Here is a 13,072-nt window from a genome sequence, read left to right as displayed (position 1 = left end):
TATTTTTTAAATCTGAAAATAAGATAAAAATTTGCTCCCTTTTATATGAGTTGGCATAGACTAGATGGCAGTGAGTTTTATGGAAAGACTTCAGTCGTATTATTAAGTTATTGTTAAATCATTTAATTAACTTTGGGAATAAAAGAGCAGGCATTCAATTTCTTTTTTTCTTTCCCAAAGAGCATCTACTATTCAGACCTGCAGGTGCTTAATAAATATTGCTGGTTCATTAAAATAATCAGAGACACTGCCATTATATAACTTCAACTACTGTCCCCTCCTTTGTGACTGGTACATTATTTGCCTTTGAAATGGCATTTTAAAGGCGATTAGACAAGCAATCTCCTTGGCGTTTCCAGACATTCTGAAACACTGGGATGTGTAACATAGGAAAAAAATATCTATACTGATAGGGGAAAAACAAAATGTTTTTATTTCTTTAAATATCAACAGGTATTTATAAGAAAAGCAACATCTTTAATCAAAGAAACAGATTTAAAAAAAGAACTTTTCAAAGATTAATATGATAAATATTAGGACAGAATCATATTGGAGAGTAAGAAATGGCAACTTTCACATACAGAGGAGGCTTCAAAATGTTTGTGGAAAAATGGAATAAAAAGATACTAAAAAGTTTCCACAAACTTTATAAAGCTCCATCATATTTGGTACTTAACACAGTGAATTTTATGTATTTTTTATGAAGTGTTATTTTTCTTCAAAATAATCTGGAGTAGGTAAGAGCAGCGATTCAGTAGGACTGGCCATGTTTATACTGTTGAAGTTGACTGGTGAGTAGAACATTTTATACTTTGTACATGATGTTCCATAAAATATTTTTCCATGAAAATAAAAGTCCTCCAAGCTAATCACTCCTTTGAGGAAGTGTTATGAATGAAATTTAAGTGTTCTCTATAACAGTGAAAAATTGGAAATATACTAAATGTCTAATAATAAAGAATTCAATTAAAATACTAAATATAATGTAGCTATTAAAAGTACACGAAGTATTTAATGACTCATAAAATGTTTACATATGTAGTTGAGTTTTAAATTGTTTCAAAACTGTGTGTAAAAACAACAAAAATCTTCCTTTTTGAATAGTACTATTATTACAAACATTTACTCCTGAAAACATTCCATATATGCAAATATAAACCATAAGATGGGTTCTTTTAGGGTAGAAGGATAATGGATATTTGCTTTATTCTCTTTGATTGCTTATACTTTCTAATTTGTCTAAAATGGCCCAGGTATTAATTTTGTAGGTTTTAATGTATTTTTATGAAAACTATTATTTTTCATTAAAACAAAACACCAGACTGATGGTTCTATAAAAAAGATAAAAACTTACCAGTAGTTTTCATGACTGACGTCAGGCTGCTGAGGATGGAGCTTATCTTTGCTAAATCCACATTAGCGAGGTTTGGCAAAGCCAAGGCGGGGGAGGAGGCCAGCAGGGCGGTGGGCGCAGGCTTTGCAGGTGGTGGGGTCGCTGTGCGGGCCGCAGGCGCTGGGGTGCTGGCGGAGGCCTTGGCGAGGCTCTCTGCTGGCTTGGTGGGCACTGCAGTGCAGACAGCTTTCTCCACAGGCTTGTCCTTCCTGTCCTCCACTGTTTCAACAGAGACAGTGCACGTTACGACTCTCCCAGGTGTTGCTTCCAATATGAAAGAGGTTCTAAAGTCTCGTAATCAGGGAGCAAAAGTAGTACCACACGCTAACGAGAACAGAAGCCCCATGGATTTTTTTTAAGTTACAGCCTTCGATAATTACGATCCTTCCCACCTTCCACACTTGCTCAAAATTAATTTCTTTTCCAAATCCATCTTTGGGATAAATTTTTAGCAATCTCTTTATGTTTTCTTAATACTTGTGTATTAAACTGATGCATTTCTAGAAGCATGTTACTTTTAATGTGCCTCTGTGTCCTGCCTTTTCTTTTACATTAACCTGAGAGCTTTCTGAGTAGAAAGTTCTGCACATACTTTGTCATATTTTCCTATGGCTCCTCAAATTGCCCTGCTGGGAGCGTAAAAAGAAAGCATTCATTTAGAACATCAATGTTTCAAATCCTGGTGCATTTGCATACTTTAAATATCTTAATGGCTATATGGATAGAGCATTAAGTTCATCAGAATCAAAGTGCCTAGAGAGGAGGGAAGTCCATACCGTGACGTGATCACCTAGTGGGTTAGTACTCTGCATGGTGGCTGCAGCAGCCTCAGTCACGGCAGTGTCTGGTGTCTACTGTGAATATCTTTAAGGCTCCGACGGTGTAGCGGTTACTTGCCCACTAACCGCAAAGGTCAGCAGTTGGTGCCCAACAGCTGCTCTGTGAGAGAACGACATGGCTTTCTGCTCATGTAAAGATTCATGGCCTTGGCAGCAGAAGACCCCAAACAAACAACTATGTTGATGCGAACGAGGGGGGTGGGAAAGGAGACCTGGGGCCCATCTGTAGATGGTTGGATGTCTCCTCGCAGAGGGGTAACAGAGGGGGTGGGGAGTGTGGGGGGGAGACAAGCCAAACAGGTTGCAGTGCGGCACCAACAGAGCACACAATATTCCTCTTGTTCGTTTCCTCCCCGCCCTACCTCCATTATCACGATCCCAGTTCTATCTTGCAAATCTGGCTGGACCAGAGCACGTACAATGGTGCAGATGGGAGGTCTCAGCAGAGTCCAGGACAGATAACCCCCTGAGAAACAATCAGGTGAGTGGCAGTGCCCTGAGGGTGGGGGAGCCTATTGCAGTGATCGATGTATGCCACCGCCCCTACCAGGAGGACGAATGGCAGAAATGTGGGTGAAGGGAGACAGAGGATGGTGTAAAACAGGAAAATAAAATAATTTATAAATTATTGGGGGTTCATGAGGGTGGGAGGGTGGAGGAAGGAGGGTAAAAGGAGAGGGGCTGATGCCAAGGCCTCAAGTAGAAAGAATGTGTTTTGGAGGTGGTGATGGCAACATGTATACAAGTGTGCTTGATGCAACTGATGTGTGGATTGTTGTAAGAGTTATAAGAGCTGTAAGAGCCCCTCCCAATAGAATGCTTTATTTAAAAAATAATAATAATAAAGGATTCACAGCCTGGAAACTCTACCTAGTGTCATTGTGAGTCAGAATTTACTAGATCAGGGGTTGGCAAACTTTGAGATGGAAGAGCCAATTCTGTCCCTCACAAAAATTTAAAAATTATTGAAGTCTTAAATATATATATATAAAATCATTTTATTGGGGGCTCATACAACTCTTATCACAATCCATACATACATCAATGGTGTAAAGCACATTTGTACAATCGTTGCCCTCATCATTCTCAAAACATTTGCTCTCTACTTAGGCCCCTGGCACCAGCTCATTTTACCCCCCTCCCTCTCTGCTCCCCCTCCCTCTTGGATCCTTGATAATTTATAAATTATTATTTTGTCATATCTTACACTGTTTGACGTCTCCCTTCACCCACTTTTCTGTTGTCCACCCCAAAGGAGGAGGTTATATGTAGATCTCTGTAATCGGTTCCCCCTTTCCACTCTCCCAGTATCACCACTGGTCCTGAAGGGATCATCTGTCCTGGATTCCCTGTGTTTCCAGTTCCTGTCTGAACCAGTGTACATCCTCTGGTCTAGCCAGACTTGTAAGGTAGAATTAGGATCCTGATAGTTGGAGGGGCGGGTAAGCCTTTAGGAACTAGAGGAAAGTTGTATGTTTCATCATTGCTATACTGCACCCTGACTGGCTCAACTCCTTGCAACGATTCCTTAAATATATTTTTACAAACAAATGAAATCACCACTATCTGAAGAATATCCTTTAAAAATTATCAGAATTTTACTTCAGAGTCACGTGTACATACCAAAAGAGCTGCGTTTGCTTCGTGACTAGAAGACAGTGAGTTCTTGTTGTTTTTTTTTATTAAGAATTACACATATTGGGTGAACAAGTAAATGTGGTGAAGAAAGCTGATGGTGCCCGGCTATCAAAAGAGATAGTGTCTGGGGTCTTAAAGGCTTGAAGGTGAACAAGCGGCCATCTAGCTCAGAAGCAAAAAAGCCCACATGGAAGAAGCACACCGGCCAGTGCGATCACGAGGTACCAAGGGACCAGGTATAAGGCATCATGCAAAAAAAACGATATAAGTGTGTGTATATATATGTGTATATGTATATATATATATACCATATTAAATGAAGGGGGAAGTGCAGAGTGGAGACCCAAGGCCCAAGTGTCGGCCAATGGAGATCCCCTCATAGAGAGGTTTAGGAGAGGAGATGGGTTAATTAGGGTGCGAGGTAGTACCGATGAAGAACACAGCTTTCCCCCAGATCCTGGATGCTTCCTCCCCGCAACTACCATGATCCGAATTCTACCTTGCAGGACTGGATAGGGCAGAGGCTGTACACTGGTACATATGAGGGCTGGAGGTACAGGGAATCCAGGGTGGATGATACCTTCAGGACCAAGGGTGTGAGGGGCGATGCTGGGAGAGTGGAGGGTGAGTGGGTTGGAAGGGGGGAACTGATTACAAGGATCCACATGTGACCTCTTCCCTGGGAGAGGGACAGCAGAGAAGGGGGGAAGGGAGACTCCGGATAGGGCAAGATAGGACAAAATAACGAGGTATAAATTACCAAGGGCACATGAGGGAGGGGGGAAAGGGGAGGGAGGGGAAAAAAAAAAGAGGACCTGATGCAAGGGGCTTAAGTGGAGAGCAAATGCTTTGAGAATGATTGGGGCAGGGAATGTATGGATGTGCTTTATACAATTGATGTATGTATATGTATGGATGGTGATAAGAGTTGTATGGGTCCCTAATAAAATGTAAAAAAAGAAAAGAGGAGAAAAAAAATGATTAGGGCAGGGGACTGTACAGATGTGCTTTATACAATTGATGTATGTATATGTATGAACTGTGATAAGAATTGTATGAGCCCCTAATAAATTGTTAAAATTAAAATTAAAAAAAAGATTAAAAAAAAAAAAAGAAAATGATTAGGGCAAAGAATGTACAGATGTGTTTTATACAATTGATGTATGTATATGTATGGATTGTGATAAGAGTTATATGAGCCCCTAATAAAATGTTTTTTAATAATAATAAAAAAAAAGAATTACACATATATAGAGTTGGAGCAGAGACCCAAAAGTCATCTGTATGCAGTAGGACATCCCCTCACAGAAGTGTCACAAAGAAGGAATGAGTCACTACAGCGCAATCTAGCACTGAGGAAACAGTATTTCTCTGGTTCTTTGAGGCGGTCTCCCTCCCCATTATCTTGACCCCAGTCCTGCCTTTCAGTTTTTGGCTAGACATGTACACTGGAACAGGTAAGGGCTCAGGACGCACGGAATCCACATCAGATAACCCCTCAGAGACAGAAATGAGGGTAGCGATACCAGGAAGGTAGGGGGAAGGTGTGGGGAGAAGGGGAAACCAATCGCAATGACGGATGCATACACTGCATACCACAGCCCCCCAAGGGAATGAACAAAATAAACGTGGGTCAAGGGAGACAGTGGTGAGTATAAGATATGAAAATAATAATTACTTATAATTTATCAAGGGGTCGCGAGGGTGGGAGAAGAGGGAGGGAGGAAGAGAAAAAGTGGAGCTGATACCAAGGGCTCAAACATAAAGTAAATGTTTAGAAAATGATGGTGGCAACATATGTACAAATATGCTGGATACAAGTGACATATGGAATGTTATAAGAGCTTTAAGAGGCCCCAACAAAGCGATTTAATAATAAAAAAAAATAATTATATAAGCTGCAGACATCAGAGAAATAATTCACTGACCATATGTAACAAACGGTCATCCTGAAGGTCAAAGTAGCACAGAGAGTAAGGAATTCCAGTACTTAAGGGTCCTTCCCGCTAGAACAATGATGTCCAATGAAAAATACAATTTGACATATTTAGGTCTAATTTTTTGTTAGTCATGTAAAAAAAGAGGATAAACAGGTGAAACAAAATTTAGGAATTATTTATCTCAAGTATTTTTATTTTAAGATGTAATCCATAAAAAAAAGTTACAAAGTTATCTTATACTCCTTTTCCAGGAGGATAAAAATCTCTGTAATTCGGTATGTACTTTGTATTTACATCTCAAGCTTCTTTCCAGTGTTCATGAACCACATGTGGCTAGTGGCCACTGTGTTGGGATAGCACAGATCTAGAGCAGTGACTCTGAACCCACAAGGCACCCACATCCCAAACTACTGCTCTAGGGCAACAATGCTGCCTTGGGGTTTTTGGGGTTTTTTTGGGTCCTTTTCTTTCTTTCTTTTTTTTAACATTTATTAGGGGCTCATACAACTCTTATCACAATCCATACATATACATACATCAATTGTATAAAGCATATCCGTACATTCTTTGCCCTCATCATTTTCAAAACATTTGCTCTCCACTAAGCCCTTGGCATCAGGTCCTCTTCCCCCCCCTCCCTCCCCATTCCCCCCTCCCCTTGATAACTTATAGATTGTTATTTTGTCATATCTTGCCCTATCCGGAGTCTCCCTGCCTTGGGGTTCTTACCTGATAACGATCGATGTATCTCTTTAATATCTAGCGGTGGCTGATTGGAAGCACTCATGATCCTGCCAGTTAAGCGTTGGACTGCTAAACACAAATCCATCAGCTGTTCTGTCTGAGAAGAGGTGGCTTTCTGCTCCGGTGCAGACATACAGCATCAGAAGCCTTATCTAGGGTTCTTGCGATTTGGAATCAATTTGGTGACAGTGGGTTTAGGGTTTGGTTTGGGTAGTTGATTTATTGGTAGAAAAGCAAACCAGATAAAGATTACGTTCTATATTAATTATAGAAGGACATACCAATGATTTTTGCCCCATCATCTTCCACATCTGAGAGTTCCATGTCTTCCACATCACGATTATCTGTCGCAGGCTCAGGGGTGACAGATTTCTCACTTTCCATGGTTGGTGACTGAGATTCCTCACCTCCCATTCCCTGAAAAGGGGATTCAGACCCAGTTGGCGAGGGAGCATCCATGCTTGGGGAAGGGACTGGTGATTCTTCAGGATCTGGAAGGGTTGATTTTAATTGATCCAACTTCTTCTTTAAATTATTCACTCGATTAGCAAAGGTTTTATATGCCTAAAAAAGAAAAAAGAAGAGTTAATTCTTCCAGAAGCAGCTTCTACATTGTTTCAGATGAGACCGATCTCATGATGAGGAACCAGTGTCCTTGGCACTGCACAGACATGCCCTCTGTCATGGAGGGCCGCGTTCCCAAGCCTGACTAGTCGTGGTCCCTAAGTGTCCTGCACGATTGCTGGGGTCAGAATAAACTTGACAGAACTCTGTTTTTTAATAACTCTATTGGCAGATAAGTCACAGATCAGACAATTTAATCATCCCATCGTATTAAGATTTATGCAATCATCACTACAATCAATTTCAGAACATTTTCTTCTCATCTGCATTGTTATTAGCTCCTCATTTCCCCTAATTCTCTCTTGCCTTGCCTCAATCCAGTTAGTGTCTCCTAGATCAACCTGTCCTGGATCTCACATAGAAAATCATACAAAATACAAATAGGAATAAAAATATACAAATAGGAATCAAACAAATAAAAACCCAACAACAGTGACCAGACAAACACTGAAATCCTGTCAGAGAGAAGGAAAATATTAAAAACTGAAACAACCTTAAAATGGACGAAATGGGTGAAATGTGATACAGTATTTCATTTTAACCACAATGGATTTCACGATGCTCGCGGGCCGATAGCAAGGCTGTTCACATTCCTTGACTGTGGTCACAAGGAGTTCACTGGAGACTTAGTCCAGTGTGGATGCTGCAAATGGAATTTGGGCTTCTACTGTCATTCACAGTCTACTGTGGATTTAGCTGATGCCTCACCTAGACGACTGCTTGTTTGCAGACAGTCTTGAGGACCCCAGATGCTGTTCTGATAGTGACCTCTCTGCTTTCTACAGCACCTGGATCCCCCGTGATCTCTTCATGAGGGCAGTTAATGAGTAGAACTAAATGTTCTTAGACTGGGGCTAGAGTTAAGTGTGAGCCCAAAATCCATTCATAGATCTATGGTTTATGCATGTCTCTGGTTTGCTTTAGAGATATCATTATCATTTTACGATAGGAAACATTGTAAGTCATCCCCCTGGGCATAAAGTAATTCTATCGATAGTGTCATTAATTTAGCCAATGGTATAGAATTTAAAACACTGTTGAGAAAAGGAAATTACACAAGCATATAATTTCAAGAGGTAGTGAGTTTTTCTTTTTTTTCTTTTTTTGAGGTAGTGAGTTTTTCAAGTGCCTATTACCATTTAGAAGTTATCTAAATAAAGGGGAGCTTCAAAAAAGTTTTTGGAAAAATTCCTTAACTTTTTGAAGTCCTCTTATATTGTGAGCTTCCTTACACCTGTGAATCTAAACCATCATCTCTACAGCGGCCGCCCTGAAAATGTAGTTTGGAGTCCGTGTCAATTAAGCACTATGCTAAGTCCTCTTCTACGAAGTCATGGTGGCATAGTGGTTAAATGCCCAGTTGCTAACCAAGAGGTTAGTGGTTCAAACCACCAGTTGCTCTAGGGAAAGAGAAACCATGTGACTTGCTTCTGTAAAGATGACAGCCGCGGAAGCCACACAGAACTCATCTGTTTTGCTCTACAGGGTCTCTAAGAATCAGAATAAACTCAATGGAACGGGCTTGCTTGGCTTTAAATATCATCAACCATGCAACTGCCTGAATTAAAATGTAAAGTTCAACTACAATTTTATCCTTTCTCATCATCCAATGAAAAACTTAAATGTACTGGCTAAAGGTGTATGGTCTGGGGATACAGAAGTAAGAAGACAGAAATACAATGTTTAAATAAATAAGAATGCCAAACAGTGGGTAGTGCCTCAAAGAAAAGAAAACAAAGGGTTCACGATAGTAATGGGGGATAAACAGCAAATACAGCCTAGGATGTAAAAAAGTATTTATCTTTTCAACAACCCTTTTTATTTTAGAACAGCTTTATATTTACAGAATTATGTGAAGATGGTACAGAATTATGTGAAGATGGTAGTCTCTTTCTCCCAAGGATAAGCTGGTGAATTTGAACTGCTGATCATGAGGTTAGCAAGCCCAACATATGTAACCCACTACACACTACCAGTGTTCCTTTCTTGTGTCCTTAGGCGCCTCTTGGTTGTGAGTTTTGCAAACCTGGTTTTAATGATCTTGATAGCTTGGAAAGATTGCTCAAGTATTTTATAGAATGTACCTCTTTTGAGATTTGTCTGGTGTTTCCTTATCATTAGATTGGAACAATGTATATTATTAGCAAAGAAGGTCACAGAAGTAAAATGCTTTTCTCCTCACAAGATATCAAGATATATACGATGAATATGACTTACCACTGCTGATCTTAATGTTGATCCCATGGCTTAAATCATACTTAAATACAATTTTTGGCCTCATGAATTATCGTAATTGTCAATGGCTTAAAGCTGTGCCTTCCCCCGCCCCAATTTTAAAAAATCATTTTTTATTGGGGGCTCATACAACTCTTATCACAATCCATACATACATCAATTGTATGAAGCACAACTGTTCATTTGTTACCCTCATCATTCTCAAAACATTTGCTCTCCATGTAAGTCCCTGGCATCAGCTGCTCAAAGCTGTGCCTTTCTTTAATGAGTTTTGGATCATTAAATTCTAAAACTCACTTTGGTTGCTTTCAAAGTATTATTTAAAAAACAGATGGGAAAGAAAACAACAGAATAGAATCTAGCTTTTGCTTTTGATGTGACTGAGCAGCTTGTTCAAGAAACAACATGTCCACAATGAACCAGAAACGCCAAAGAGTTATGCATATGTGAGGGGACTTCAAAAAATTGGGGGGAAATGTCAGTATCTTTTGATTCATTTATTTCCATGAACTTTTTGAATCACTCTTGTGTTTACATTCACTCATACATATCCACCCCTACATAGAAGCATTAAAGAGCTACTGAGGCTACAAAGCGTGCAGGTAGGGAAAGCACGCAGAGCTCCCTGACATTCCTCTCAGGATTGCTGCTGACTTCGAGGAGAAAATGGGAACACCGGCAAAAGCATAAAGCCGAGGACTCCTAAAAGGCATATGGAAAAGCAAGCGATAAAACCAAGAGCTGACGTAACAATATGCTGGGTTTCCCCCTATTCTGAAGTTTCCTGAAGGAGGAAAATAAGAAACCACGCAAAAAATGTCTGAAAAGCAGAGTAGAGGTTAATGCAGTCTCCCAGTATAAAGAAACAGTGGTCAGTGTTCAGATAAATCCAAGAGAGGGGCCTAGTGATCACCCCAGGCTGGCAGTGGAAAAATCTACAGCCCAGAAGCTGGCATGAACCAGATGTAAACAAAAGCTTGCCAGAAGCGCAGCTCCTCCAGTTAGTTCAGTTCTAAATTTAGTTACTTGGATCAGCCCTCACTCTATCACCTAGCACAAAAAGGAGCGAGCTCTCTCACTAGGCAGAAACACCAAAACCTACTGCTCTGCAGTTGACTCTTAGCAGCCCTAGAGAACAGAGAAGAGCTGCCCAAGAGCTTTATGCCCAAGGCATTTTCCCTACAGCTGCTGGGGGTCTGAATGGCCAAGCGTTGGGTTTGCAGCTGAACGTAACACCACATTACCAGGGTTCCTGAACTCTCCTCACTCACTCACTCACTCACTCACTCACTCACTCACTCACTCACTCACTCACTCACTCACTCACTGCAGTGGAGTCTATTCGGACACACAGCAACCTTACAGGACAGTCTAGAACTGCTCCTGTGGGTTTCTGAGACTCACTTTTTACAGAAGTAAAAGGCCTTACTTTCACCCAGGGAGCTGTTGGTTTTGAACTGCTGACTTTGCAGTTAGCAGCCCAATGCATAACCACTTTGCCTTCAAGGCTCCTGAATTCTCTCTCTGGAGGAAGAGGAATCAACCAGACTCCAGTATTCAATAAAAAATTAGCAGGTCTGGGAAGAGACAGAACCAAGTGACTAAGGGCCTTAGGGGTCATTGGGCGGTGGAGCAAAATATCGGTGTGAGGAAAATGTCTCCAGTGGAAGGGAGGCGATGCATGCAGTGGTAGAGTCTAAGCAAGGGAAAGAATCCAACGAAGGGACTGACGGGGCTACAAGACTGGTTACATACAGGAGCATGAACCAAGTAAGGAAATATACTGAAGGTAATAAAAGCAAGGATTTACTTCATTAGGAAAATGACAAATGTGGACAGAGAGAAAAGTAGAATAAGCCTGCGGTGTTGGGCTGGAATTTGAGATATGTGTGAACTCATGATTCTCAATAAACATGCACCCCCAAAAACCCACACCTCACTGCCACAGAGTCAGTGTGGATTCATAATGACCCTGTGTGTGTCCAAGGCTGTAACTGTTTATGGGAGCACATAGCTCAGTCTTTCTCTTGAGCTGCTGGGGGTTTCAAACTGCTGACCTTAGGGAACACAGTCCAATGTGTAACCACTATACCACCAGGGCTCCTCAACAGATATATAAAATGCAGGTGTGTGTGTGTTGGTTAATTCTCTATATTCATACATATATTCCCCGATGCTGGACACTAACAGGGAATGGTAGTATTCCAAGGGCAGTAAGTACACCTTCTACCTATACTTAAATTTCTAATATGATTTTCCACTAAAGGAATCAAAGTTCCTTGGATAAAGGTCTGGTTCCAGGTCTGGGGCAAGTAGAGTACAAGATGACCTGGAATACGTTGTCCAAGAATTAAAGAAGGACACAAAGGGAAGAGGGAAAAAAAAGATGACTCAACGTCCAAAGAAATTAACTTCAAAGTAGTTCTAACTGCCCCATTTCTGGGATAAACTGAGCATAAAAATATATGATGGTAATAATAATTAAAACATCAGATAAATAAGACTATAAATATAGCTTCATCTCATGTACTTTGGACATGTTGCCAGGAGAGACCTGTCCCTAGAGAACATCATGCTTGGTATAGTAGAGGGGCAGAAAACAAGGAAGCCCTCAACAAGATGGACTGACCCGTGGCTACACAATGGGATCACACATCGGAGCAAGTGTGGAGGACAGTGCTGGATCGGACAGTGTTTCATTCGGTTGTATACAGGGTAACTGTGCATTGGAATTGACTCATGGCCCGTGATAACAATAGCAATATAAGTCTAAATTACTGTCAACTAATTCTGGAATGAAAAGATCTTTGTACTGTCCTTACAAGTATTAAGGCATAAATTATTGCATATATATACACACACACACATATAGAGAGACAAGTTAATAAAAGAGGTTTTAATTTCACCAGAAAATTATTTCTGAAGAATCAAATGGAATTTCTAGAGCTAAAAAATAAACCTTATAAAATTAGTAGGTTGGTTTAATAATAGTGAAGTCAGTGAGAGAGAGAACTATAAAGTACCTAAAAGGATTCAGAGAGGAAAAGGATGGGGGGAAAAAAAATATACATATATATCTGGAAGACAGTGATGAAATCTAGTATACATATAAGTAGAGTTCCAGGAGAAAAGGAATAAGGATGGGTAGAAATAATATTTGAAGGGGTAGCAGCTGAAAAGTTTCCAAAATGTAGAAAAAACATCAAACCATTGATGGAGAAAGGTTCATACTCTTAGGTCAAATAAATACAATGAAAACCACAACTATTAATGAATAAAGATGCAGAACAATTGAAAATCAAAGATGAGCTTTCTGAGGCTGCCACTTAGGTTCTGAATGCCCCCTCAGAAGAGGGAGTGGTCATACTGCCTTATCTCACCACTGCTATCAATAAAAACTTCGAGCCATTAAAAAAATTCCAAGATGAAAGACAAACAAGCTGTTACACTCAGGGAAGCAACAGTAAGACTTATTTCTCATTGATATGAGAAAAATGCCTAAGACAGTATAGAACCACTTAAAAGTGCTGAAGAAAACTACTGGTAATCTAGATTTTGATTTGCAGTGGGAAAAACACATTTAAATATGAGCAAATATACAGAGTTTAACACCACCACAATTTCTAGCAGCTCCCTGTTGAAGTACTGCTGCAATTGGT

At 40.3% G+C, this 13,072-nt stretch overlaps 1 protein-coding gene across 3 annotated transcripts in view; it reads right to left on the bottom strand.

Moving 5' to 3' along the window:
* RPRD2 (regulation of nuclear pre-mRNA domain containing 2) overlaps positions 1–13,072 on the bottom strand; it is a 107,083-nt gene that overhangs the window by 10,992 nt on the left and 83,019 nt on the right. For all 3 annotated transcript variants that reach the window (XM_075561207.1, XM_075561216.1, XM_075561223.1), the window contains exons 8-9: positions 6,836–7,118; positions 1,355–1,612 (exon numbers count right to left, since the gene is read on the bottom strand). In XM_075561207.1, the coding sequence (XP_075417322.1) occupies positions 1,355–1,612; positions 6,836–7,118 (541 nt within the window). The remainder of the gene's footprint in view (positions 1–1,354; positions 1,613–6,835; positions 7,119–13,072) is intronic.

This window comes from Tenrec ecaudatus, chromosome 1 (assembly GCF_050624435.1).
Source record: "Tenrec ecaudatus isolate mTenEca1 chromosome 1, mTenEca1.hap1, whole genome shotgun sequence".
In the NCBI taxonomy this organism is placed as follows: domain Eukaryota; kingdom Metazoa; phylum Chordata; class Mammalia; order Afrosoricida; family Tenrecidae; genus Tenrec; species Tenrec ecaudatus.
This window is presented reverse-complemented; position numbering and strand designations above follow the sequence as displayed.